Below are 25,270 nucleotides of genomic sequence, written 5' to 3'. Positions count from 1 at the left end.
CTTCATGGTTAGCAACAAGTAATACTATCAGAGTATTTGCAATGCTGGGGCCTGTCTTATATTTAAAGAAATGTAAAGGGAATTGATTGTTAAAATGTTTCTGTTTATACTGACATCAGCTCAAAATCAGATAATAGCTTCATGATTAAACAATTCAATATTTTGTAAATAAATCCAGCCTCAGCAGTATTAACTATGTTCTGACAATATCTTTCTAAAGCAAATGGCATTGGTATTTGTTTCCTTATTTTGAGAATTTTTTGTTTTGGAAATTTGGTAATTGGATGAGCTTATTTTCTGAACATAGTTTTGTTTTGATTTTAGGTGAGAAGTAACATCTTTTGGAGGGAAGGAGAACTGGCTTTCTTTTGTGGCCGTGGTGAAGGCACAGTGGTGGATGTACAGACACAGCACTAGCCAGATGGCCATTGTCTCCGTCAGTGATAAGAGTCAATGTTGGTCTTGGAAATAGAAAGATTAAAAGAAGTTTCTACAAAGAACAAGAACTCAATATTTTTGATCTGAAGACTGGGAACAATGGATATCATAGAGACCGCGAAACTTGAAGAACATCTGGAAAATCAAACCAGTGATGCTACAAACACATACACGAGACCCGCCGAGCCTGTTGAAGAAGAAAACAAAAATGGCAGTGGAAAACCTAAGAGTTTACCCAATGGGCTGCGCAAGGGCACCAAGAAGTACCCGGACTATATCCAGATTGCTATGCCCACGGACTCCAGGAACAAGTTCCCCCTGGAGTGGTGGAAGACAGGCATCGCCTTTGTGTACGCGCTTTTCAACCTCGTCTTGACAACTGTCATGATCACAGTCGTGCATGAGAGGGTCCCTCCCAAGGAGCTCAGCCCTCCTCTTCCAGACAAGTTCTTTGATTACATCGATCGGGTGAAATGGGCATTTTCTGTATCAGAAATAAATGGGATTATACTAGTTGGATTATGGATCACCCAATGGCTGTTTCTGAGATACAAGTAAGTAGGTTGGTTTTATTGGGTGGCTGTTGGTTTTGTTTTGATGAATAGATATGTAATTTAAATTGCCTTTCTTGTTTTTTTTCTAATAAATTTGTCATACCCAGACATCTGATTAAAGTAGGTCTAGTACAGTGAATACAGCCAGTCACTATTCTGTGTTTATTGAGCAACTATATATGAAAATAGCAAGTGAACATTTCTGTTGTGGGTACTCAGAGTTTATGAATTTAAGGCATGGTTCCTGATTTCTAGCTCCCTGGCGCTATTGCATTTGTATGATAAACCCAGGAGGTTGGAAAATAGTGGTATGCATTTCTCATGCTTGTGTTATTTCAAGCTCTTGACAAGCAGGGAAAGGAGTAGGCTCAGAAACTTTCCTCCCTAACTCATAATGAGATGACTGTATGGGCCTACCCTCAGTGGCCTGCTTTGAGGTTTGCCTTTCTTCAAAAGTTCTCGTGTTTTAATTTTTTCCCCCTCTTATTGGCCATCCAGTTACCAGTGGTTTTTTTTAGGAAACAATTTAGAACTGGGTCTCTGTGGCTTGGGTTTTAGATTTCTAAAATAAATTTGCCTTCTGGTTTCCCCTTGGCCTCCACAAAAGAGCTCATGGTCAACTGGGTCCAGCCACCCTACCCATGTTTTGGAACAGTAGGAATCAGAAAGTAGTAAACCAGGTTTGTTTTTGGTTTTTTGCTTTGAAGAACCTAAAATTGGACATAGCTTCAGAGTGGTTATTTCTGCTTCTCTGAATTCTGACTTCTGGTCCATTATAAACAAAGGACCTTCAATTCTCCCTTTCATCTCAGGTGTCAGATGTTTGCTTTCTACTAGGAGTCTAATAATTGAGTAACTAAAATAGGAGTTTGATGAAAATACCACCCATAATGTGAAGCTTTAAAAATATATGCTAAGTTGGTTGATACAGCTTGGAGATTCAAAGTCCAATAAGATTTCAAATAAGATTTCAAATGCTTACAAGATCATTTATAGAAGAGAGAATTTGTGCTGCATTATTTTTCCAGTGAGTTGTTGCTTTGTGATTAGAGGAATTCAGACTGTCTTTGTCAAAGACTTTCCCATATACAGCTTTGCAGTTTGGGAAACTTATTCTACAAATTGAAGCTATTCTTAAGCATTTTCTGTAATGAAACTGTTTCCTTAATATGTCTAAGTAAAAGCTATCAGTTGTCTTTTGCTGAGGAGATGTGAATTCCTTCTACACTTGTTATGGCATACTTTATGCTAAAAAGCAAAGAATATATTTGTGCAAAGTTGATGTTTTTCTTTTTATTGTCTGAAATTGACACACTGAATATAAACAGACAGCTTGGCCCACAGATGTTTGCTTTCTCCTTTAGTTTGCAGCAAAGTTTTATCATATACGTGTTGAAAAGAGACATTTCCCATGGTCTGGTGAATAGATGGACACCACCCTGAAGTAGAGTTGTCAGTTCATTTGATTTCTAGATGTTATTAACAGGCTCTCCATGTGACTTAGGTTTCACCTTTTCACAACTCCTGAGCACATCCCTGGGTCACACATTTTTATATTTACTGTTCCAGTCATAAATCACACCAGTTTGCCCTTTTATTTTTGAAGTAGAACTACTGGACATTATGGTTTGTTTAGTACTAGTGGAATAATTCTCAGAGCTTGTTTTGAGTATCCCAGCTAAGTAAGAAATCCTACTTTGTTCTTGTGTTCTTGTTCGTGTTCGTTCTCTCCCTCTCCCTCTCTTTCTCTCTCTCTCTCTCTCTCTCTCTCTCTCTCTCTCTCTCTCTCTCTCTCTCTCTGGGGTGTGTGTGTGTGTGTGTGTGTGTGTGTGTGTGTGTGTGATGCGTGCACACACACACACACGCACTACTGGGGATTGCACCCAGTGACATTCTACCTTTGAGTCACACACCCAGCCACTTTTATTTTTTATTTTGAAATAGAGTCTTTGCTGACTTACTGCATGATGTGCACTCACTAGCTCGCTCTCTCTTCCTCCTTCTCCCCCTCTCTCCCTTGCTCCCTCTCTTCTCCTTCTCCCTCTCCCTCCCCTCTCAAAATCACCTTTCAAAGTCATGAGGGAAAGTCATCAGCAGTAGTTCTTTCTTTCTAAATAAGGCTGCAGAGTGTACATTTCACCTACATTAGTTTTCCGTTCCTACTACAGCTTAGATCAGAGTGCTGCAATGAATACAACTGGCTCATAGTAATTTCTGCTTATTCCTTGACCAACAGCATGGAGCACAATTCAGCACAACACTCCTTTTGGGCCTGGGGTTCAATCAGAGGGTGAATTGCCTTTCTCTTATGTGGAGAGACAGCAATATTGATTATCTGTTTCTTTTCAACACGGAAATAGCAGAGCTGGGATAGCAAGCCTTGGAATAAAGAAATACTTTCAGATGAAAGTATTTTACCACCAGTCTATGTGGTATTCCATTTATTTATTTGTTTGTTTATTTATTTATTTATTTTTGACCCCAGAAACCCTGAAATATTCTTAAAATAGCTACTGTTAACAGGCAGCTAAAATACATAGTTGTACACAATTCTTTAAATTAGAAATCTCAGTGGTTACTTGAATTAGACCTTAAACTATGTTAGAACCACAGTCTTGGAATAAACTGCCATGTTATTCTAGACGCCTTTGATCAGTGCTAGTTTGGAAGGCCTGAGAGCTCTGAGCATGGGAGGCATGGCATCCCATGTCTTACATTCTGGAGAAGGTACAGCTAGCAGTCCTAGAGGGTTTATGGAATCCCACTTGTTTTTTGCATTCCCAATATCCGAGCTAATGGACCCAACTAACAATTGTTAAGAAAAGGGATTATTGCCTTGGGCTGGAAGAGAGGACTTTTAGTCCCCTGATGTCCACGAGGCAGTCACATCCTGGGCAGAGCCCTCTACCTTTGACAGGCAATGTGTTCAAAAGTCAACCATCAGGAACCACAGCCTGAGACCAGTGATTCAGGGGACGAGTCAAGACAACTATCTTCCCCAAAACTATAAAGTGGAAAAGGAATCCTGGGGTTTTTTGGTATTTTATTTTCTGGCCTAATTTTTAATTTATTTTAACTGATACATTAAAAAATTGTATGTATTAGCTGCACATGATGGTGCACACTTATAATCCCAGCATGTAGGAGGCTGAGACAGGAAGATCTTGCTGTCAAGGCAAGCATCAACAATTTAGGGAGACCCTCAGGCAACTTAGCAAGACCCCACTTCAAAAATATAAAAAGGTGCCAGGCGTGGTGGCGCACGCTTGTAATCCCCGCGCTTGGGAGGTAGAGACAGGAGGATCGCGCAGGTTCGAAGCCAGCTGCGCTGGCTTAAGAGACCCTGTTTCCAAAAATAAAATAGGTAGCCCAGAGGTCGAAGGGCTTCCAGGAACCCCAGTACCACACAAAAAAATGTATATATATATATATATGGGGGGGTTTAGCTTGGAGGTAGGATGCCCCTATCCAAAAATTGCACATATTGGTGGGGCACCATGTGATGTTTCAGTGCATTATATAATTTTCAAATCAGGTTAAATATACCTGCCTCTTCAAACACTTATGATTTCTTAATAGTGGAAATACTTAAAATCTTTTCTTCAAGAGTTTCTGAAATATGTGCCATATTATCATTATCTAGTCATTCTACTGCGCAGCAGCACTCCAGAACTTCTTGCTTCTATCTAACTTTTAGTACCCATGGATCAGACATTCCACATCCCTACCACTTGCCTATTCTCCCCAGCCTCTGGTAACCACCATTCTACTCCAAGCTTTTATGATATCAACTTTTTAAAATTTCACGTTTAGCCGGGCATGGTGGTACACGCTTGTAATTCCAGCATTCAGGAGGCTGAGACTGGAGGATCATGGTTCATGGAAAGCCTCAGCTACTTAGTGAGGCCCTCTGCAACTTAGTGAGACCCTGTTTCAAAATAAAGAATAAAAAATAGGGCAGGGGGTATAGCTCGGAGGTCAAATGCCCCTGGGTTCCATCCCCAGACCTGCAAAAAAAAAAATTAAATAAATTAAACAAATTTCACGTTTATTTATTTATTTTTGTTGTTGGTACTGGGGTTCCTGGAAACCCTTCTACCTCTGGGCTATACTCCCAGACCTATTTTATATTTTTATTTGGAAACAGGGTCTCATAAGCCAGCGAGGCTGGCTTCAAACCTGCGCGATCCTCCTGTCTCCACCTTCCAAGCGCAGGTATTATAAGCATGCACCACCACGCCCGGCAAATTTCACATTTAAATGAGATCATGTGGTATTATCTTTCTATGCCTGGTTTATTTCACCTAACGTGATCTTCAGTTCCATCCATGTTGTCAGAAATGATAAGATTTCATACTTTTTTTGACTGAATAGTATTCCATTATGTACACATACTACATTTTCTCATCAGTGGACTCTTAGGTTGTTTTCATTTCTTGGTAATTGTGAACTATACTGAAATGAACAGGAGTATAGTCTTGGTCAAAAAAGGGAAAATTCTATGCATTTTTTCATGTTTTGATCAATATTGGATGAAATGAGCGATTCAATCTGCCTTCAGCTTCAATATTAAATGTCCTTAATTGTACAGGAGTACTTTGGACATTATCAAAATGTAATTCTCTGAAAATCATTAGGGAACATAATTCATGCCCAAACTCAAAATACCTTTGAATGGTCCTTAAATAAACCTTGTTTAGCTGGGTGTGGTGGCGCACACTTGTAATCCCTGCACTTGGGAGGCTGAGACAGGAGGACCACACGGGTTCGAAGCCAGCCTCAGCTACTTAATGAGGCTCTCAGCAACTTAGTGAGACCCTGTTTCCAAATAAAATATAAAATAGGTCTGGGAGTATAGCCCGGAGGTAGAAAGCCTCTGGGTTCCACCTCCAGTACCACCAAAAAATAAAATAAAATGAAATGAAATAAACCTTGTTTATATAACTTGGGTTTGATGGACTGTCACATTTCCCTGTGTGTCCAATTATGTAATATCATCTGGTTCATTAGTTAATTACTCTGTGAACATGGGTTGCTTATACCTTTGTTATATCCTTGAGAGGAATTTATTAATCAGTGAATCAATTGAGATATGCACTGAATTTCCTGGCAAAGAGTAGCATTTTGGAGAGAGAGGATTATGTAGATTTTTAGTCTACTCTAATTTCCCTACTCCATACACACTTATTTCTTGGGCCTTGGATCACCTAAAATTATTGCAGTGCCCACACAAGTCAGTCTTCATTTCTGGAGGAAGTGCCATCTTGCCATAGAACCATGGTATCCATGATGACATTACAGCTCACAGTTAAGCCTATAAACTCTGAAACTGTGCTTTGTTTATTAATGCTCTTCTACCCTAATTGTTCTTTAACCTCTTAAACACTTTTATATTGTACAAGGAACAAAAACCAACTAGTAAACTTCTTTTCCCCCATCCCTTTTCTCCTGCAGGTCAATCGTAGGGCGCAGATTCTTTTTTATCATTGGAACTTTATACTTGTATCGCTGTATTACAATGTATGTCACTACTCTCCCTGTGCCTGGAATGCACTTCCAGTGTGCTCCAAAGGTAAGCATCTCCCAAACCCCACTTAGAAATTAAGAAAATAGTCACTGAATACCCACTTTGTTATGTATTCATATGTATACTTCCATAGGTGCGACCAAAATCTAACATGTTTTCTTTTTCTTTAGATTTGAGGGGAGAAATTAAAACATGTTCAGTAAGAAAAGTACATCTTTGTATATAAAAATTTAATTTTCTGCTAACTGAAAATTCTATCATTTGACTTAGAGTTTTTTGGGGGAGGATGGTACTAAAAATTGATCCTGGGGCATTCTACTTCTGAACTATACCCCCAGCCCTTTTATTTTTTTGCAACAAGGACTTGCTAGGTTGCTGGCAGACTCACTATGTTGCTGAGGCTGGTCTCAAACCTGCACTTCTCCTGCCTCAGCCTCTCAAGTACTGGGATTATAAGTGTACATCACCATGACTAGCAACTTTCTGCTTTTTAACTATTTACTTACATATCCATGCATTCATTCTATAAGTATTGAGCTTATATATCAGGCACTGTAGTAAACAAAACAAAGTCCCTCCTCTGGAGTTTATGTTCTAATGAGGGAAGACATAATAAATAAGCAACAATGTATCACGTGGTGATGGGTCAAGCAACTGTCCCATGAAGAGCAGTATGAGAGTAGAGATCTATTTTATAGAGTCCAGGAAAGGCCTCTTTAGTTAAGAAAGCATTGGGCAGGAACCAAGCAAAGGAGTGAGCCACATGGATGAGATAAGAGCTCCAGCCAAGAGAATATCTTAGTTGCCTGGGTTGAAGGAAGAGGGAGGATTTGGGGCCAGTGGTACAGGCCACAGCTTCCTGAGGACCTTGGGGCCCTTGGTGGAAACTTAAACCTTGGAGGTGACCATGGAAATGATCAGCAGTCATTCAAGTCAGGATATATTTTCAAGGAGGTATAATAGGATGGGTTTGACAGAAAAAAATAATAGATGATCCTAAAGGTTTTAACAGTTGAAAAGACAGAGTAGCCTTTTGCTGAGACATAGTATGAGGATGGCTGTTGAAAATGGCCTAGGGAATCAGTTTCTGCCTGTAGTCTGTTTGTGAGAGAGCTGTTCATCATCTTGGATCCTTGTACACCTGGTTTATAAAGTGGAAACTTACAAATCATGTGCTTTCTAGACAAGAGAATGAAGTCTAACGTCATATTTTACTGAACACTAAGCAGATGTCCTAGGTAAAGAAAAAAATAGAGTTGTTTTGAAGAAGCCAGCAATCTCCCTTACCAAATATAGGCATGGTTTAGAGGAGCCATAATTTTCTAAAGCCATCAAAGCAGAAAGTGTCTGTAATTAAACCAAACCAGTGTACATATTTAATTTAAACACTGGCTGATTTTTTTTAGTGAAGCTAATTTAAGGCACGGGAGGAGTTCAGAGGCACAACAAACACTTCTAATGGGATAGTGCAGTGTGGTACTTGGAGATATGGCCACAGCAAGGAAGGCAAACCTAGTACTGGGCGAGGTTTGCAGGGATGAATTGCTATGATTACAGAAAGAAAGCAGATTAAAGATTGTCCTCTGTAGAAAAGGTACAATTTTCAGAAGCCACATCAGTAACCATGCCATGGAATAATGAGCCACAGACACTCATGATAGAAACTTCCTGAACCAACTAATCGTCTGCCATGTTCACTTATCAGCATTCTTCCCGAAGCAAGGGCAGGCTGCAGGTGCCAGGAGCCTAGTTCCGTAAAACAAACCCTGATCACTGTGTCTGACTAGAGAGATATAGTGCTATGGAATCTGGGTCAGAACTGTGTCCCAGTCTGGTCCATCTGCTGGTGTGGAGGGTGCTTAGAGTGTGGTGGTTAGGCTTCATTCCCTTGTCCAGAAAGCATGTGATTTGTAAGTTTCCACTTTATGGTGAGCAATGACAGAGCCTCGGGTACTGAAACCGCTCGCTGTAGAGGGTGTTGAGCTGGTAACTGATGCCACATACAGCCTGCCACCCATCCGCTGTCACCACAAGACTCATCACCCTGAAATCTGTGGCTTCCAGTCCCCCCCGTCTGTCCTGCAGCTCACTTTGAATCCTTAGGTCAGAGTGTGCTTCAACTAGCTACCCAAGCTTTAGTTTGAAGTCAGAAGATTTGGGTCCCTCAGTGTTTATTTAGGCAAATTTTGGCCCAGTTATTATAAAATGATTACATGAGATGAGTTAGTTTTTCTAAATCATTTTGTCACATCCAAGAATGTTTGGCTGGGATAGTGGCATTCTCTTCCCTGAGAAAATTTTCTGTGGCCAGCTCTTTCCTGAGCATAGATGGCCAAGGACCTTTTCTCTTAAGAGAAGGGACAGCGCAGAGGTAAGGTTTCTTGTTTGACCACACTAGGCTCTCTTGTGTCTGATTTATTTTGGTGGGACATGGTGTAAGGAGGTCACAGTTAGAGGAATGCTTATAAATACTGAAGCCCCTGTCTGCTTTGATTGATGCTTTCCCACTTAGGTTAATACATCTTCAATTCCATATCCAGTAACTGCATAGATTTGTGTCCAAAAGAAAGAAATTAATCTTATGTGATATGTGATGGAAAGACCCCAGTGAACTGGAATAGAATTAGAAGGAAAAAGTCTATCTGTCCAAACACTCATTGGTCTCTTCCTTCCCCAATTCTCTTCCTACACTCCTTTCTCTTTCCGAAGTTCTATTTAACATTTATACTCTGCATGATCAGATTATTTAGATTAGCAGAAACAAGATTGAGGAATTAAGAAACAAAAAGAGAAGCTGAGCGTGGTGGCACACATCTAGTACTTAGGAAGTTGAGACAGGAGGATCGCAGCTTCAAGAATACCCTCAGCAACTTAGTGAGACTGTGTTTCAAACTAAAAAATTTTAAGACAGAGAGTGTAGCTAAGTGGCAGAATGCCTGAAAGTTCAACCCCCAGTTACATAATAAAGGAAAAAGAAAATAAGAGTTGTGATGGGTGAGTGGAGAAAAATCATGTTATGGTTTAGAAATGAAGACTACAATGTCCTTTCTAAGTGGGAACACAGTGGTTGAACAGAGTGTATGTACCTTTTTATTTGATCCCTGTGCTGACAGTTGTTTGTACCAACTTTATCACAAGAAATTCTTGAAGGACCTAGCCAATCTGATAAAGCGCATGGCTTGATTCTGTCCTCGATGTCAAGGGCCTGTCTCATCATTTTGTGGTGTGCGGTCTGCTGTTTCTGAGCTGTGCCTGAAGTGAGCCTGTCACTGGTCTGCCAGCTCTCGGAGAAGGCAGTGTTTCTTTGAAGCCTTAAGTGGCATTTCTCAGCCTGTCTCTGGTTTTATTTTGTGTCCTTTTCTATGCAGTGCCTCATCCTTAACTGCGAAGCAGTCATGATTGTTCGCCTTTTTACAAGGCTTTCTAGATCCAGGAGATGATTTTAATCAGGACATTTTTAGCTACCTGAGAAGGATGTTTTAGGCAAGGAATCTTGACCCAGTTTCTTATTGCCCTGATTCGGGTGGTTTTCTGCCTGCTTTGGGAACTGACTTAATTTCTCTATTTTTGGCCTCTCTCCCCATCCGTCTGCACACGTTTGTCTTTCCTTCACTACACACGTTTTACTTTCCTTCACTACCACACACACAGCTGTGACAAGACACAACTATGTTCACACCACCAGCCTAACCACTGTGGTGGCTGGGCCGGCCATGCTCCAGGGTTCAGTTTCTCAGAAGGATCTTCCTGGAGTACAAAAGGCAGCATGTCATTCACCTGTCCTCCAGGTTCCAGGTGAATAGTCGACAATGGTCCTTCTGTACTTCTTCCATCAACACTGTTTCTCGATCTCTTGAGTACCATTATTTGGTTTTCTAAGTCCATTTGCTCTGTAGTAGACTGACCTTCCACCCAGCCCCCACCCCCAAGCATTTTTGTACTCCAGTTTTCCATTTTTACTAATTTCTATTTTGACCATATGGCCTTTCTTTATGTTTAAATATTAAATGGTATAAACTGTTTTGGTTTTGTTTTTTGTACTGGGGATTTTACCCAGGGGTATTCTACCTCCAAGCTATACCTCCAGCCCTTTTTTCTTTTTATCTGAAACAGGGTCTGGTTAAGGTGCTGAGGCTGGCCTCCAACTTGTGATCCTTCTGACCCAGTCTCTCAAGTGCTGTACCACCATACCAGCAACAGGATATGAACTTTTAACCACTGCCTGAAATTCCTGCCTTAGTTCATCATTGTTTCCTATGCTGTCATAGTGATTTCTAGGGGCTTCTGTACAATGTCCTTGGCCAAGGGACCTAGCTTCTTACCCCCTGCCACAATACAGGTTCTGTGGGGCTGTTTTTCCCAATCAAAGCTACTCATTTTTAAATCTGCCAATACATCCTTATAAGCTGTCATTTTCAAACATACTTAAAATGACCCAATGTGTTGCAGCTCCTTTTTTTAACCTTAATGTTTCGATCAGACATTAATGCAGCTGTATGGACACTCAAGGTTGCCCACTTAACACAAGGTACAAAGTACTGAGCATATTAGTGATGTGGTATGCAACTAAATCAAACATTAGCTATCCAAAACCTCACTTCCTTCTGAAAAAAGGAAAGAAAGTAGCTTTGATGTGCTTTTTAGTGCATAGCTGTGGTGAAGTCATTGGTTATTAATATTTTTAAAAGCTTTGCCCAAGGACACAACACCGCCAAAACATATTATTAGTAACATTTTGAATAATTTAAACGTCAATAAAACTGGCCAATACAATGATTAGAACCTAGTTTGAGGACCTTCCCCTTGTATTCTTTTTGGCTTTTTAGATCAAAAGGAAAAGAATCACAACCTGGTGTCCCTTCTGGGTGGCACAGTTAGGCAGAAACATGGCTTTTATCATCTTGTAATTCTTATTCCAAATTTTCTTGTGTCATTCAGCTCAATGGAGACTCTCAGGCAAAAATACAACGGATCCTACGGTTGATTTCTGGTGGTGGATTGTCCATAACTGGGTCACACATCTTGTGCGGAGACTTCCTCTTCAGCGGTCACACAGTTGTGCTGACACTTACATATTTATTCATCAAAGAATGTAAGTAATAGCCCACTTCTATGGAATTGATTGCTGTAGTGGAAGGGTCCCCAGGCCCTGAAATGGATAGGAGCCCTTAATCTATTGTTGGGATTAATGGCTATGAAAGAGTCAGTCAGATGTAAAGACTCCATGTCTGTGTGTGTGTGTTCTCTCTAGCACTTATCATACTTCTCAAACACCTCCTGGCTTGGTTAGTACTTCTCAAGGTATGAAAAGCTATCTTAACATCAGGATTAAAAACCTAAACATTAAAGAAGTGGCACATTCTTAAGCTAAATGTAAATGGCCTTTGGGTTATTTGTCTGACACTTCCATTCCATGATTCCAAATAATTCCTCTGAGTGTCACATTCTTTAAGCCACTTATATATCATGCTTTATTCCAGTGTCACTGCTTTCTGGCCACCCCTGCTTTGCTAGGCGGCCTGATGGAAAATTTGGCCAGTATTGATCATTTTCTTCTTAAGAAGAAACATAGAGGCATGAAATTAAAATCTCTTTCTATATTTATATTCTCATTCCTCATTATACAAAATCTTGTTGTTTTCTAGTAGCTCTTACTGAAGGAATGCAGTTTTACTCACTTACCCCAAGCACTGTGCTTGGGTTAGCAGAGTAGCATATCTACTGGTAGACGTTTCCAAGGCTTGGTCCCACTGTGCTCGTGACTTCCAAGTCCTTTTAAAATGGCGCTGCTTCTTCATCCGTATTTGCAGCATTGGTCAGCATGGACCTCCGTCTTTTGGTCCATGGTGCACCATACCAGTGTTAGAGGTTCACCTCCGCTCTCTTCCCTGAACACGTAGACGGGGAGTCTGCACAGAACTGCAGCCAGAGGTGCTGTACCTTTCCTCTTGGCCTTTCATTAATCATAATGTGTTTTGCTAAGTGTGAGTCCTTGGTTGTCCTTGACAGCGAAGCCAGAGAGCTTTCTACATCTTTTCCTTATTTTCACACACTCACTCTGTGCTATTGAGGGGTGTGTGTGTGTGCTAAATCTGTCTCTGTACCAACATTAGGCAATGGTTTCTTCTTTGCATGTGATCACTACATCTCTAATACCTTGTTAGTGTTTCTGCAGATATATGTTGTTGCCCTAACTCCCAACTTTTGCCCAGGGAAGTTCCATCTATACACAAGATCAGTCATTTTCTAAACCAGAGGTACTTTGGTTTGTAGGATCTTCTCTTTAATCTGAGGATCATAAAGAATTTTTTTGTGTGGTACTGGGGATTTAACCCAGGGACAGTCTACCTCCAAGCTACACCCCCAGCCCTATTTTTATTCTTTATTTTGAAATGGGGTCACACTAAGTTGCAGAGGGCCTCACTAAGAACCTGAAGCTGGTTGCAAACCTGCATTCTTCCTGTCTCAGCCTCCCTAGTACTGGGATTACAAGTGTGTGTCATCACACCCATGCCCAGTTTCATAAGGAATTTTTCTAAGAGGTGAAGAGTTGCATGTCAGAGTAAAGAACCTGTGGACTGAAGACCAGAGAGCAATGAGAGAAACTATCCCAGGGAACTATTTGTTGGGTGATGGGATTAATAGTGCAGAAAATAATTATCACAGGTGAGTGGACTTTTGGCTAACTTCAAGGTGTGTGTGTGTGTGTGTGTGTGTGTGTGTGTGAGAGAGAGAGAGAGAGAGAGAGAGAGAGAGAGAGAGAGAGAGAGAGTGAGTGTGAGTGTTAGAGAGTTAGTTAATTGGGATTGAGCCTTAGGGCATTCTACCACTGAGCTATTATACCCCCAGCTCTATTTTTTGGTAATTGTTTTGAAATAGGATCTTGCTAAGTTATGGAGGCCTCACTCAGTAGCTAAGGCTGGCCATGAACTTTTGATTCTCCTTGTAATCCCAGCCTCCCAAGTACTGGGATACAAGCATGTACCACCATGACATGCTAATTTCAAGACTTAACTGATTTTTCAAGAATTTGGAGTGACAGGCCTGGGAATGACAGGCCTGGAAAAGGATGCAGGACTTTTGGATTCAAATTTTATTTCCTTCCTTCATGTCTCTTTTCTTTATTTCTTCTATCCTACCTCATCACTATAAAGTAAATATAAAATAAATTTCAATTCATTGAATAAACTTTTACTGTGAGTTAATAAAGCTTTAAAATAGGAGAAAAAAACATATGACTAAGTAATTAGAGATGAACTGGTTCCAGCTGTACGTGTCATTTACACTTGTGTGAAAAGACCCTAAATTTTCCCCACCCTGTTTAACCACATGAATGCTGTGTTTCCTTCTTACAGTTGATCAATAGAATGAACTTTTAAATGGCCTCACCAGGAAGGCTAAAAATCTAAAAGTGAACAGCAAGAATTCTACGATTTTCACAGGGAGTGCTTCACAGTGCCCAGAGTCAAACATTGCTTGCCACTGTCCCATCCCCACCCCCACAATATATACCTGGAAAAACAAAAATGAATTTAAAGTTTAACCTAAAATTACCCCTGCTTTTTTATTTTGTAAACCCTCCCCTTTTTTTTTGGCATTATTGGTGACTAAACCCAGAGCACTCTACCACTGAGATAAATCCCTAGACCTTTTTTTTTATTATTTTGAGATAATCTCACTAAGTTACTGACATGCTGGCCTCAAATTTACTTACTCCTATCTTAGCCTCCCAGGTACTGGGATTATAGGCATGTGCCATGATGTTTCCCCTTATTTTCATAAACAAGTACCTTCTCTCTTGACTCCTGCTCTTTCTCTTTTACATGGGGTCACTTATAAGCTAGTATGGACCAATTTCAGCCAACCTGCTAAGCGATTCTGTTCTCTTCTTTATTAAACTGTTTATTAGCAGTGGGCATGGCTGGCCTAGAATACCTATTGTTACCAGCAGCTCCCAAAGTGAATAACTACCCCCCTTCCTACCTGAGCAAATCCCAGGCAGTTCATAGTGACTCATTGGAGGTTATCAGTTTTCTCCTTCCAGTAACTTCTTGTTGTTTTTTTTTTGTTGTTGTTGTTTTGTTTGTTTTTTTTTGGTGGTACTGGGGTTCCTGGAAGCCCTTCTACCTCCGGGATACACTCCCACGGACTACACTCCCAGACCTATTTTTTTTAACATTTTTATGTGGAAACAGAGTCTCTTAAGCCAGCGAGGCTGGCTTCGAACCAGCGCGATCCTCCTGTCTCCGCCTCCCAAGCGCGGGGATTACAAGCGTGCGCCACCATGCCTGGCTTCCAGTAACTTCTTGATCTGGGATTATTCCACTCAAGGTCATTAGGGGAGATAGCAATTATTAAATTAATCCTTGGGGGCTGTGGGTGTAACTCACCGATAGAGCGTTTCTTGGGCATAGCGAGGCCCTGGGTTACAGTAAGTGTAAGTGGAGGAAATGTGGCTGTGGGATTCTCGTTAACTGTGGTTTCTCTGCTGCACAGATTCACCTCGTCACTTCTGGTGGTATCATCTCATCTGCTGGCTGCTGAGTGCAGCCGGGATCATCTGCATCCTTGCAGCACACGAGCACTACACTGTCGATGTGATCATTGCTTACTATATCACAACACGGCTGTTTTGGTGGTACCACTCGATGGCCAATGAAAAGGTGAGAGTTAGGATTGTTGAGTGATTTCTGTAAGTTCAGAGGACCCTTTATCACACTGGAGTTTGAGGTAGCTTCATGTGAATAACTATTGTTACCAGCAGACATGTGTGTTTTTTTTGTTTGTTTGTTTTGGATTGTATTTTTTGGCATTTTATTTATTTTTATTTTTATGTGGAACATATTGAAAATGGCATACATTCAGACTGTGCTTGGTGCCCTCTTCCCCCCACCGCTTCCCTTCCCTCCCTCCCTCCCAACAATGAGTGTCTAGGTTAACTAGGCTACTTTCATACTTTTACACATATTCGGATATAGCTCCTCCTTTAATCAACCTCAGCCTTCTTCCTCTCCTATCCTTCCATTCTAGCTTTGCTGAGGTTTCCCCTCCATTATCTGGAGTCCCTCTGGTATTTCTAATACTCTCTAGTTTGGGCATATTAGAGAAAAACATAGGTCCTTTTTCTGTGCTTGGCTGATCTCACTTAACATAATGTTCTCCAGGTCTTCCATCTTCTTGCGAATGACATGATTTTCTTCTTCTTTATAACTGAGTAGAATTCCATTGTGTATATTTCCCATAAGTTTGGAATTCACACATCTTTGATGGTTCCATATTTTGGCTATTACAAATTGTGCTACTATGAACATTGGTATGCATATGTTACAGTAGTTCTCTGTTTACAACCCCTTTGGAATATGGTGGATCCATTCCCAGTTTTGTAAGGAATCTCCACTCTGATCTCCATAGCAGATGAACTAGTTTGCACTCCCACCAACAGTGTAAAAGAGTTCCTCTTTCCCCGCATCCTCACCAGAATTTGTTATTTGATTTCTTTATGCTTGCCACCCTGATTGGGGTTAGATGGAATCTCAGCATAGTTTTGATTTGCATCTCCCTAATGCCTAATGATATTGAACATCTTTTCATGTATCTATTGGCCATTTGTATCTCTTCTTTTGTGAAGTGTCTTTTCAGTTCAGTTGCCCATTTCTTGATTGAGTTATTTGTTTTGCTAGTGTAGAGTCTTTTGAGCTCTTTGTATATTCTGAATATTAGGCCTCTATCAGAGTGGTGGCTGGTAAAGATCTTCTCCCATTCTGTAGGCTTTTTCTTTAGGTTCTTGATGGTTCTTAAAGAGCAGAAACTTTTTAATTTGATGCCATCACACTTGTTAATTCTTACTTTAATTTCCTGTGCTTAGGAGGTCTTGCTGAGAAAGTTACTGCCTGTGCCTATATGTTGTAGTGTTGAGCCTATGCCATCCTCTAATAACTTCACAGTCTCTGGTCTAATTTCTAAGTCTTTGATTCATCTCAAGTTGATTCCTGTGCATGGTGAGAGGTAAGGATTTAGTTCCATCTTTCTACAAATGGATAGCCAGTTCTCCCAACACCATTTGTTGAAAAGGCTTTCTTTTCTCTAGCATTTGAGTTTGGCCCCTTTGTCAACGATCAATTGCCTATAGGTGTGTGGGTTTGTTTCTGTATCTTCTATTCTGTTCCATTGGTCTGTATGCCTGTTGTTGTGTCAATACCATGCTGTTTTTACTACTATTGCTCTATAGTATAATTTGAAGTCAGGGATTGTGATGCCTCCTGTCTGGTTCTTATTGCTGAGGGTTGCTTTGGCTATTCTGGGTCTTTTCTTTCTCCATATAAAATTCATGACTGATTTTATAGGTCCATGAAGAATGTCATTGGTATTTTGATAGGAATTGCATTGAATCTGTAGATCACTTTTGGCAGAATGGCCATTTTGATGATATTTATTCTGCCTATCTATGAGCAAGGGAGATCTTTCTATCTTCCAAGGTCTTCTTCAGTTTCTTTATGTTTTATAGTTTTCTTGTAGAGGTATTTTACATCTTTGGGTAGGTTTATTCCTAGGTATTTTATTGGTTTTAGCGTTATAGTGAATGGAATTATTTTCTTTCATTGTGGATTCACTGTTGGCATAAAGAAAAGCCACTGATTTCTTTAGATTGATTTTGTATCCTGCAACTTTGCTGAATTGGTTAATCAGCTCCAGTAGTCTTCTGGTGGAGTGCTTTGGGTCTTCTAGATAAAGGATTGTGTCATCTGCAAATAAGGATGGTTTTAACTCCTCTCTTCCTATTTGAATTTCATTGATTTTTCTTCTCTCGTTTTATTGCTGTGGCAAGAGTTTTGATGACTAAATTGAAAAGGAGTGGTGATAGTGGGCATCCTTGTAGAGAAAATTATTGGAGTTTTTCCCCATTCAGTATTATGTTGGCAGACATGTGGTTTAATTTTTTTGTGGGGGGTGGTACTGGGGGTGGAACCCAGGCAGGCTATACTTGCAGACCTATTTTATACTTTATTTGGAAACAGGGTCTTAGTAAGTTGCTGAGAGCCTCACTTAAGTAGCTGATGCTGGCTTTGAACCTGTGCAATCCTCCTGTCTTAGCCTCCCAAGTGCTGGGATTACAAGCATGTGCCATCACACCCATCTAGACATGTGGTTTAAACAGTTTGCTTAAAATTAGAGCTATTACTCCTTCTGAAAATAAAGCAAAAATGAAGAACTTCACAAATATAAATGCCATGTATGGATAAAAATGAGCTATAATTCCAGAACACAATGTTTTACTCATTTAGCTAATTTATACTGGAATTGAAGAAATACATGTACTAAATTAAAGTGTAGGAACCTTCTTGGTAGTATTGTGGTATAGTGGTAAGACATGCTCCCTATCCTCAATAATTACTATTGAGAAAAAGATGGCAGCTATTTTTAAAAATCAGGCATAATAAAAATCTTAGAAATCACTGGAGTTGGTACATCTATGGGTGACGACGGTGCCCTCCCCTCCTATCCTTCCATCTTTATTTCTGCTTCTTCCTTTCCCCTGATGACCTTTCCTTCTTTCATCCATTCATTCTTGCAGAGCTTGCTCAAATTCCACCACTTCTTAGAAGCCTTCTCTAAATCTTCTTCCTCTGGTCCCAGGGTAGACCTACTCCTCCCCTTCTGTTTTTCCAGCCTCCATTTGTTACCTCGGTATACTAGAGTTGACCTATGTATCATGACTTACGTATCTTTGAATACTTTGCCTTGTTGTATGGTGCATATAATGTTTGGAAAATTTGTGACCAATTAATATGTCATTCAGGAAGGGTCTACATCCATCTCTTGGTACCTTCTGGTATTTGGCCTTTCCATGGATTCCTTTATTTCTTGTTTTGTTTTCTATTCTGCAACCTCCTGGTTCCACCCTTCTCTTCTTTTCTTTTCTTTTCTTTTCTTTTCTTTTCTTTTCTTTTCTTTTCTTTTCTTTTGTACTGGGGATATTGAACCCAGGGGCATTCCACCTCTGGGCTACACCCCTACTCCTATTTTTTATTCCTTATTTTGAAACAGGGTCTCACTGAGTTTTAAAGGCCTCACTAAGTAGCTGAGGCTGTCCACGAACTGAGACCCTCTTGTCTCAGCCTCCCAAATGCTGGGATTACAAGTGTCCACCACCACGCCCAGCTTATTTTTTTTTTTTTTGTTCTTTATTTTGAAACAGGGTCTTACTGAATTGCAGAGAGCCTTACTAGCTGAGGCTGCCTGCAAACTACAATACTCCATTCTCATCCACCTTTTTAACATTTCCCTCTAGATATCTCTGTACACCACTAAGCCAACATTTTTATCCTTCCTCTTGAATCTCTTCGGCATTCTCAGCTCTCCCCTCACTCTTGCTTGGCCATGAAAGCTCACCACTTACCTACCTGTAAACCATTAATCCTGAGCACCTCTCATGTCCTTTCCGAGGCTCTCTTGCTACTGGAATTGCAGGAAGAAGAAATGGCATGAACCTCAGGGAGGGAAAGGTGCTGTGGCATGGAAGGACCAGAGTCACAGCAGTTAGGAAAAGACAGGACAGCAGCTACTGCCTCAGGAGAAGGATTCTGCTTCCTCTGTTGCAGTAAATGTTCAATTACTTAAGAAACAGGCAGGGTAACTCTTGACAGATGTCTCATTTCACTTTTTTCCTAACCTTTGCAGAACTTGAAGGTCTCGTCACAGACTAATTTCTTGTCTCGAGCATGGTGGTTCCCCATCTTTTATTTTTTTGAGAAAAATGTACAAGGCTCAATTCCTTGCTGCTTCTCCTGGCCGTTGTCTTGGCCTCCTGGCTGCTTCAAGTCATCGTGCAAAAAGTACTCACGGGTCCAGAAGATTGGTGAGGATAATGAGAAATCGACCTGAGGAGCCATACAGAGGTACCAACTCTCACACCAAAAGAATTCCATGCTGTAACCAAAGGTATAGCTCTGTTTTTACTTCAGGAGAACAGACTGGGAAGTGAAGAAGTGGACCAAAGTTTGTGTAAAACGATCAGAAAGATGAAGTATTACCTTTTGACTGTTTTTTTTTTAATTCAACCTGAGAAAGATATATTTTCCTGCAGCTCTTCATTCATTGGTGACAAGCCCTGGAACTGAGATTTCACTAGTGAGCTTGCTAAAGAGGTGCCAAAGAACATTACTCCTTTCCTTGTTCTTTCTCCACTAAAATCCTCTACTTCAGTGTTCTTTCAGGATTTTTTTTCCTCCCAAGGTCAGAAGAAATTGTTAATGTTTTGAATAAAATATCTGAATATGTACAGTCACTGTGTACATAGAATAGCCTGGGAAGTGGGCTTTAGTATCCGGCCTCATGAAGGGGTGACCCATGCTATATACGTCAAGTTGAGGTACACTTTGTTTCTGTCCTGTCATAAGGTTGGAGTCAGGTTTGGAAGTGTGCTCTGCTGCTACCACCCAATGCACTATGTATCACTTTGACTCTTTTGTTTTTTTAACTGATTATTTTGTTTTATTATTGGAAATATGAAGGTATTTGACACACCTATGGATTTTATGTGTGTGTAAATATTTTACTTTAAAATATGTATGACAGATACACAGGAAGCGTGGGGCTGTTTCTGCTTAGAGGACCGTCTCCTGTATATACTCATATACTTCTTGCCTGGCCCATCTGCTTCTGGGTCGCCAGGAATATCACCTGCGCCAGCCCAGTCTGAAAACAGGTGCAGGTGAACTGGTGCTCATACCCCACGGGAAACAAGCGTGTGTTTCCCTTGTAGCTTGGGTCCTGATGTCAGGTCTGCTTTAGGGTTCCTAGTTGGAATTCAGACATTTGGGTACATTTTATTTGAAATTATTTCTTTCTACTTTCATTGTGCTTTATGGAGAGAGCAAGATGGAGCCTAAAGGTTTAAGCTACCCTTACCTTCCTTTGAAAGACTCAGCTGCCCAGAAGCTGTTCCTAAGGACATGGGCTGCCACTGAGAAGTTTGACTTTTACCCAGTGAAAACTAGCACCTGGTGCTGCACTTTACTAGGCTGTCAGAATCTGCCATTTAGGCAGGCATAGCTACCCAGGAAAGCAGGGTAATTGTTTCCAAATTCATTTGAGGTGATGCCAAAGAGTTGGATTTTTAAAATCCAGTCATGCTGGGCATGGTGGTGTGCACCTATAATCCCAGCACTTTCAGTGTCTAGACAGAAGGATCACAGGCTCAAGGCCAGCCTCAGCAAATTAGTGAGACTCGCATCAACCTAGCAAGAATCTGTTTCAAAACAAAAATTAAAAAAAGGGCTGGGGGTGTATCTCGGAGGGAGAATGCACCTGGGTTCAATCCCTAGTACCATCAAAAATTTGATCAGCATTAATACTGTCAGACTTAGTGCTATTGATTTTTTTGGATAATTTTTGTCTTAATTTCTTACCTAAAGGTTAATTTGTAAAGTTTCTAGCAACCTTAGAAAAATTCTGCGCTTAAAATTGTCAATAGGACAAAGGGTACAAAGGCCACTGGGGGAGAGAGGAGGCAGTTAAATTTGTATTGAATGTGAAATTTCCTCTTCACTTAGTATGGGAAGTATGTGTAAATTTATCATGAGAAATTAGCCTTGATTATGCAAAATTGACCATTAAATTACTTGAGAAAAGCACAATACAGATCTGTTCAGAAATGTCATCATCCTTTGGTGCTAAAATTCTTTGTTTTCAGAGTGGCTTTTTCTCTGTATAATAGAAGACTCACTGAAGGAGAGGCAGTTGAATTCAAAAGGCAGGATAAAAAGACTTTCTAATCTGGTTATTTTAAACAAGAATTAAAACCCTGAACTTCTTTGGCAGACTTTGAAATGCAAGAATGCTCCTGGTATTTGGGGAGGGGTGGAACCCAGGGGCATTCGAACTCCGAGCTATATCCCCTACCCTATTTTTTATTCTTTATTTTGAAACAGCATCTCACTATGTTATGGAGGGCCTCACTAAGAAGCTGAGACTCAGCCTTCCAAATGCTGGGATTACAAGGGTGCGCCACCACGCCCGGCTTCCCGGTATTTTTTATAAATAAAACAATAGACATGTTTAGATATAATTGTAATTTTGCTTATGTCCATCTATTAATATTGGCACTGATTTTAAATTTCCTGGTTACGAGAAAAATTACCTGACACAGGAAGCCTTGGTTTGTTGCCTGAGCCTCTGATTCAAATAAAACAATCCAGTATACCTGAGAGCCTTATTCAGCTGTGTCCTAGATAAATACACTTTTCTTTAATTAAATAAGAAAAAGTGCTTAAGCTTTAAAAATCATTATGTATCTATTATTGGACACTTTTGAAATAGTAAGCCTTGCATTTTAGTCGTTACCCAATTGTTTTCACCTTCTAAAGGACTTTAAAAACACCTATGACCCCAAGTGTGGACACTACTACTCTCATGTCCTTTATGCATGGTAACATAGCTCTCTGATAGATGCTGAGGCAGTATGGGGCTTGGGAATACGGCAGATTGTGTGTGGTGGTGGGAGGAAGAGTCAAGATGAGAAGAGAAATGTTGAAACTCATTTCCTAAATATGTAGGAAAGCCATCTTGTCCAACATGCTACTTTGGGTTATAAAAAATTATGATGTTGCCTTTGAAAGAGAAAATTTTTGCAGTGCCTTTTTTTTTTGGCCTATTAAGATACAGATCTTACCCATTGTCTATGTGTTTTATCCATATTTAAGCCCATGCTCCAGTTTGAAGTTTTTCTTGTAATTTAGCCCTTCTGTAAAATACCTAAAGTATATAATGCCTATACATGATGCCACATTTTTTCTTGAATTCTTTCCAAAAAGAAGTGAGGTTCTCTCAGAATCTAGTTTTTGAGATCCTCTACTAGATCTGATAAAAAAACATTCTTATCCCAGTTCCAACTGAACTAATTATGAATTTGTCATTTATTTACTGCCATCTTGGAAAATAAGTTTTGTCAGGGAAGGCAGGCTATTCTGAGAGCAAGCTTGAAGTCTGGTTTGTAGAGGAAGTAGCATTAGGGTTCTTTCCTCTATTACCAGCGATCCCTTGTGGTAATATATGGTAATACATCTTGGAACTCAAACACCACTCTATAGTTTTCAAGTTTTTAAAAGGCATTCATTTTTCTGTTTTTGCCAATATCTAAAAGTATAATGGGAAAGGAATTATTTTAAAGAAATTTAAAACCTTTTCTTAAGGTTAAATGTGCTCAGTCTATAGCAAGTTTCAATTCACATATTCCATCTGTTTGATCAATAAAAATTTACAGACATTTTTTACCTCTCACTATCACAATCATTAATGTCTCCCTTTATAACTATCTACTCTTTGCTTACTTTGAAACTCCAAGTTATGTCATTCTTATTTTTTAATTTACTTGCTAGAACTCATACAGTTTCTTTTTAAATTAAGAGTTTGCATCATATTCCTTGAATATTTTAAACACTTTTTTCCTCCCTTTTTTTTATTTTTGTACTGTAAAACTGATCAAAAATTTAAGCCGGTCTTAACTAACACACTCTCTATAGTGTGAGAAAGTGTGAGAAGGAATTTCTTAATGAGTTTACATGTTTAAATCAAGCATGTTATAAGTTATATGTAATGTGCTTTTTTTACTTGTGTGTATAAAGGTTCCTGGTATTTTTGTTCTTAATGCCATTGTGTTGTAATAATATAATTTCTTTAACTCAGTTGCTAAAAATATTTCATACAAAAATCATGTCAAAGGTACCCAAAGATAAGTTTTTATACAGATAGATACCTTATAAGTTCTGTTTTATTACTCATTAACTATACTATGTTCTAAATGAATCATGAATGAGAAGAGTTCTATATTTTGGAATTATTTAAAACTATTCGTTAAAATAAAAAAAGAAATTATAAACATGAGCTAATCTAGTTGCCAAGTTGGAATTCATTATTTTACCTCCTATGCAATGATTAATGCTGCAAAATGTATGGTTTTGTTACAGTATGTTCAAAATAGAAATATTATAAGTTTTGACAGATAGCCAATTGTATGCTTTTGGAAATTTACTGTACTGTTTCAATGTGTTAAGTGCCTTGCTGTAAAGTAAAATTTCAAGTATAGAATTTGTTATTTTTTGGACATGTTTTTCATTATATTTATCATTATGCTATTATAATAGTTTATTAAATGCTTACATTTTAATCACATAGGTGAATCTCAAAAAAACTATTTTCTCTTACCCATCAGTACCTTAATCATTGGTCTGTCATATGGGATTTGAATTCAGTTTTTTTTTTTTTTTTAAGGAGAAATATTCTTTCGAAATGTTTTCCATCCTTGTGCTTTTGTGTTTGAAAAAACATTCAGGAAGAATTTAGGAGTATAACTGTAGATTATACTTCTAGGATACCATCTTATTATGTTTTAAGTGCCTAATTGTTGGTTTAAACTAATTTATGTTTCTGTTCAAAAGAGGATTACAATATGTGTATTTGGTTTTTAATCTCTGGTTTTGCTTTAAAGAGCCTATACTTTGTATTTACCCAATAAACCACAGTGACAACAACAGTCTTTTCAAAGTTAGTATTACTGTTTCTTTCAGCTTAAAAAATGTGTTCTTATATTCAATTAGTATTATAGTACTTATAAAAAAATAAGGCAGGTCAGGCATAGTGGCATATGCTTGTAATCCTAGTACATAGGAGGCTAAGACAAGAGGATTGCAGGTTTGCCACCAGCCTCAGCTATTTAGTGAGGTCCTCTGCAACTTAGTGAGACCCTGTTTCAAAATAAAGAATAAAAAATAGGGCTGGGGTTATAGCTCAGAGGTAGAATGCCCCTGGGTTCACTCCCCAGGACCAAAGGGGGGCAAAAAAAAAAAAAAAAAAAAAGCTAGGCATGGTAATCAGGCCTATAATCCTAGTACTTAGGAGGCTGAGATAGGAGGATCACAGGTTCAAGGCCAGCCTCAGCAACTTAGCAATAACCTGTCTCAAAATAAAAATTTAAAAGGTCAGGGCTGTAGCTAAGTAGTAAAATAACCCTGGGTTCACTTCCCAGTATCAAACCAAACAACAAAAAACATCAAAAGTTTATATTTTTTCAAGCACTATTTTTTTATTTATATTTTAGAAACTCAGTAATTTTATTGATTTGATGACCTTTACTGATATCATGAACTGGACAAAGTAGGATCCTATATCCAGTTCATAAGAATAACATAGTCCAATATCAATTCAACATTAGGCCTTTATAATGCCTTATCAATTCAGCTATTACAGTCACTATAATAATTCAAATCCCATAATGAGTTGACACTATCCTAATGTAATACAAATGGAGCAAGCTCTGGGTGTTGGTCTACAATGCTTAGTAACATATTGGTAAAGTTTAAATCAGTGCTTAATTATCACTTGCAACTATCTCAAACAGAGAATCTTAAAATCCTGGTGATAGAAAATACACTAAATACTGCATCAATACACTAAATATTAGGTAAGCACCAGCAAAACATAAAATCTAAAGGATAAAATTATCACAGGATGTTACAGTACAATAAATATATGTATACTGGATAAGAATACAGCCTAGGTCCACTTGCTTTTGTTTCAGGTACAGTGGACTGCATTTCCTGTTTTGCAGACATAACAGGTTATAGTGTTCCAGTGCATAACCTCACAAGTGTCATGTTTAATTTCTCTGAATGTTCAAAGGAGTCTGAACATCCATGGCAAGATGCTTTGAAAAATGTTGAATTCATATCTCTCATTTTAGTTTCCACAGTAAATT

General features: G+C 39.2%; 1 protein-coding gene across 1 annotated transcript; it reads left to right on the top strand.

Annotated features, from left to right (window-relative positions):
- Nucleotides 1-537: 537 nt before the first annotated feature.
- On the top strand, nt 538-19,401 carry SGMS2 (sphingomyelin synthase 2; the record flags this gene model as incomplete). Its single annotated transcript, XM_080697105.1, has 5 exons — nt 538-992; nt 6,447-6,564; nt 11,458-11,611; nt 15,016-15,182; nt 19,198-19,401. 5 exons carry the CDS (start codon nt 538-540, stop codon nt 19,399-19,401), a joined length of 1,098 nt encoding a protein of 365 aa, XP_080553231.1.
- Nucleotides 19,402-25,270: the final 5,869 nt, after the last annotated feature.

This window comes from Muscardinus avellanarius (genome assembly GCF_963383645.1).
Source record: "Muscardinus avellanarius genome assembly, chromosome: 6".
NCBI lineage: Eukaryota > Metazoa > Chordata > Mammalia > Rodentia > Gliridae > Muscardinus > Muscardinus avellanarius.
Note: the sequence above shows the minus strand (reverse complement) of the source record. Positions and strands in the feature narration are given on the sequence as shown.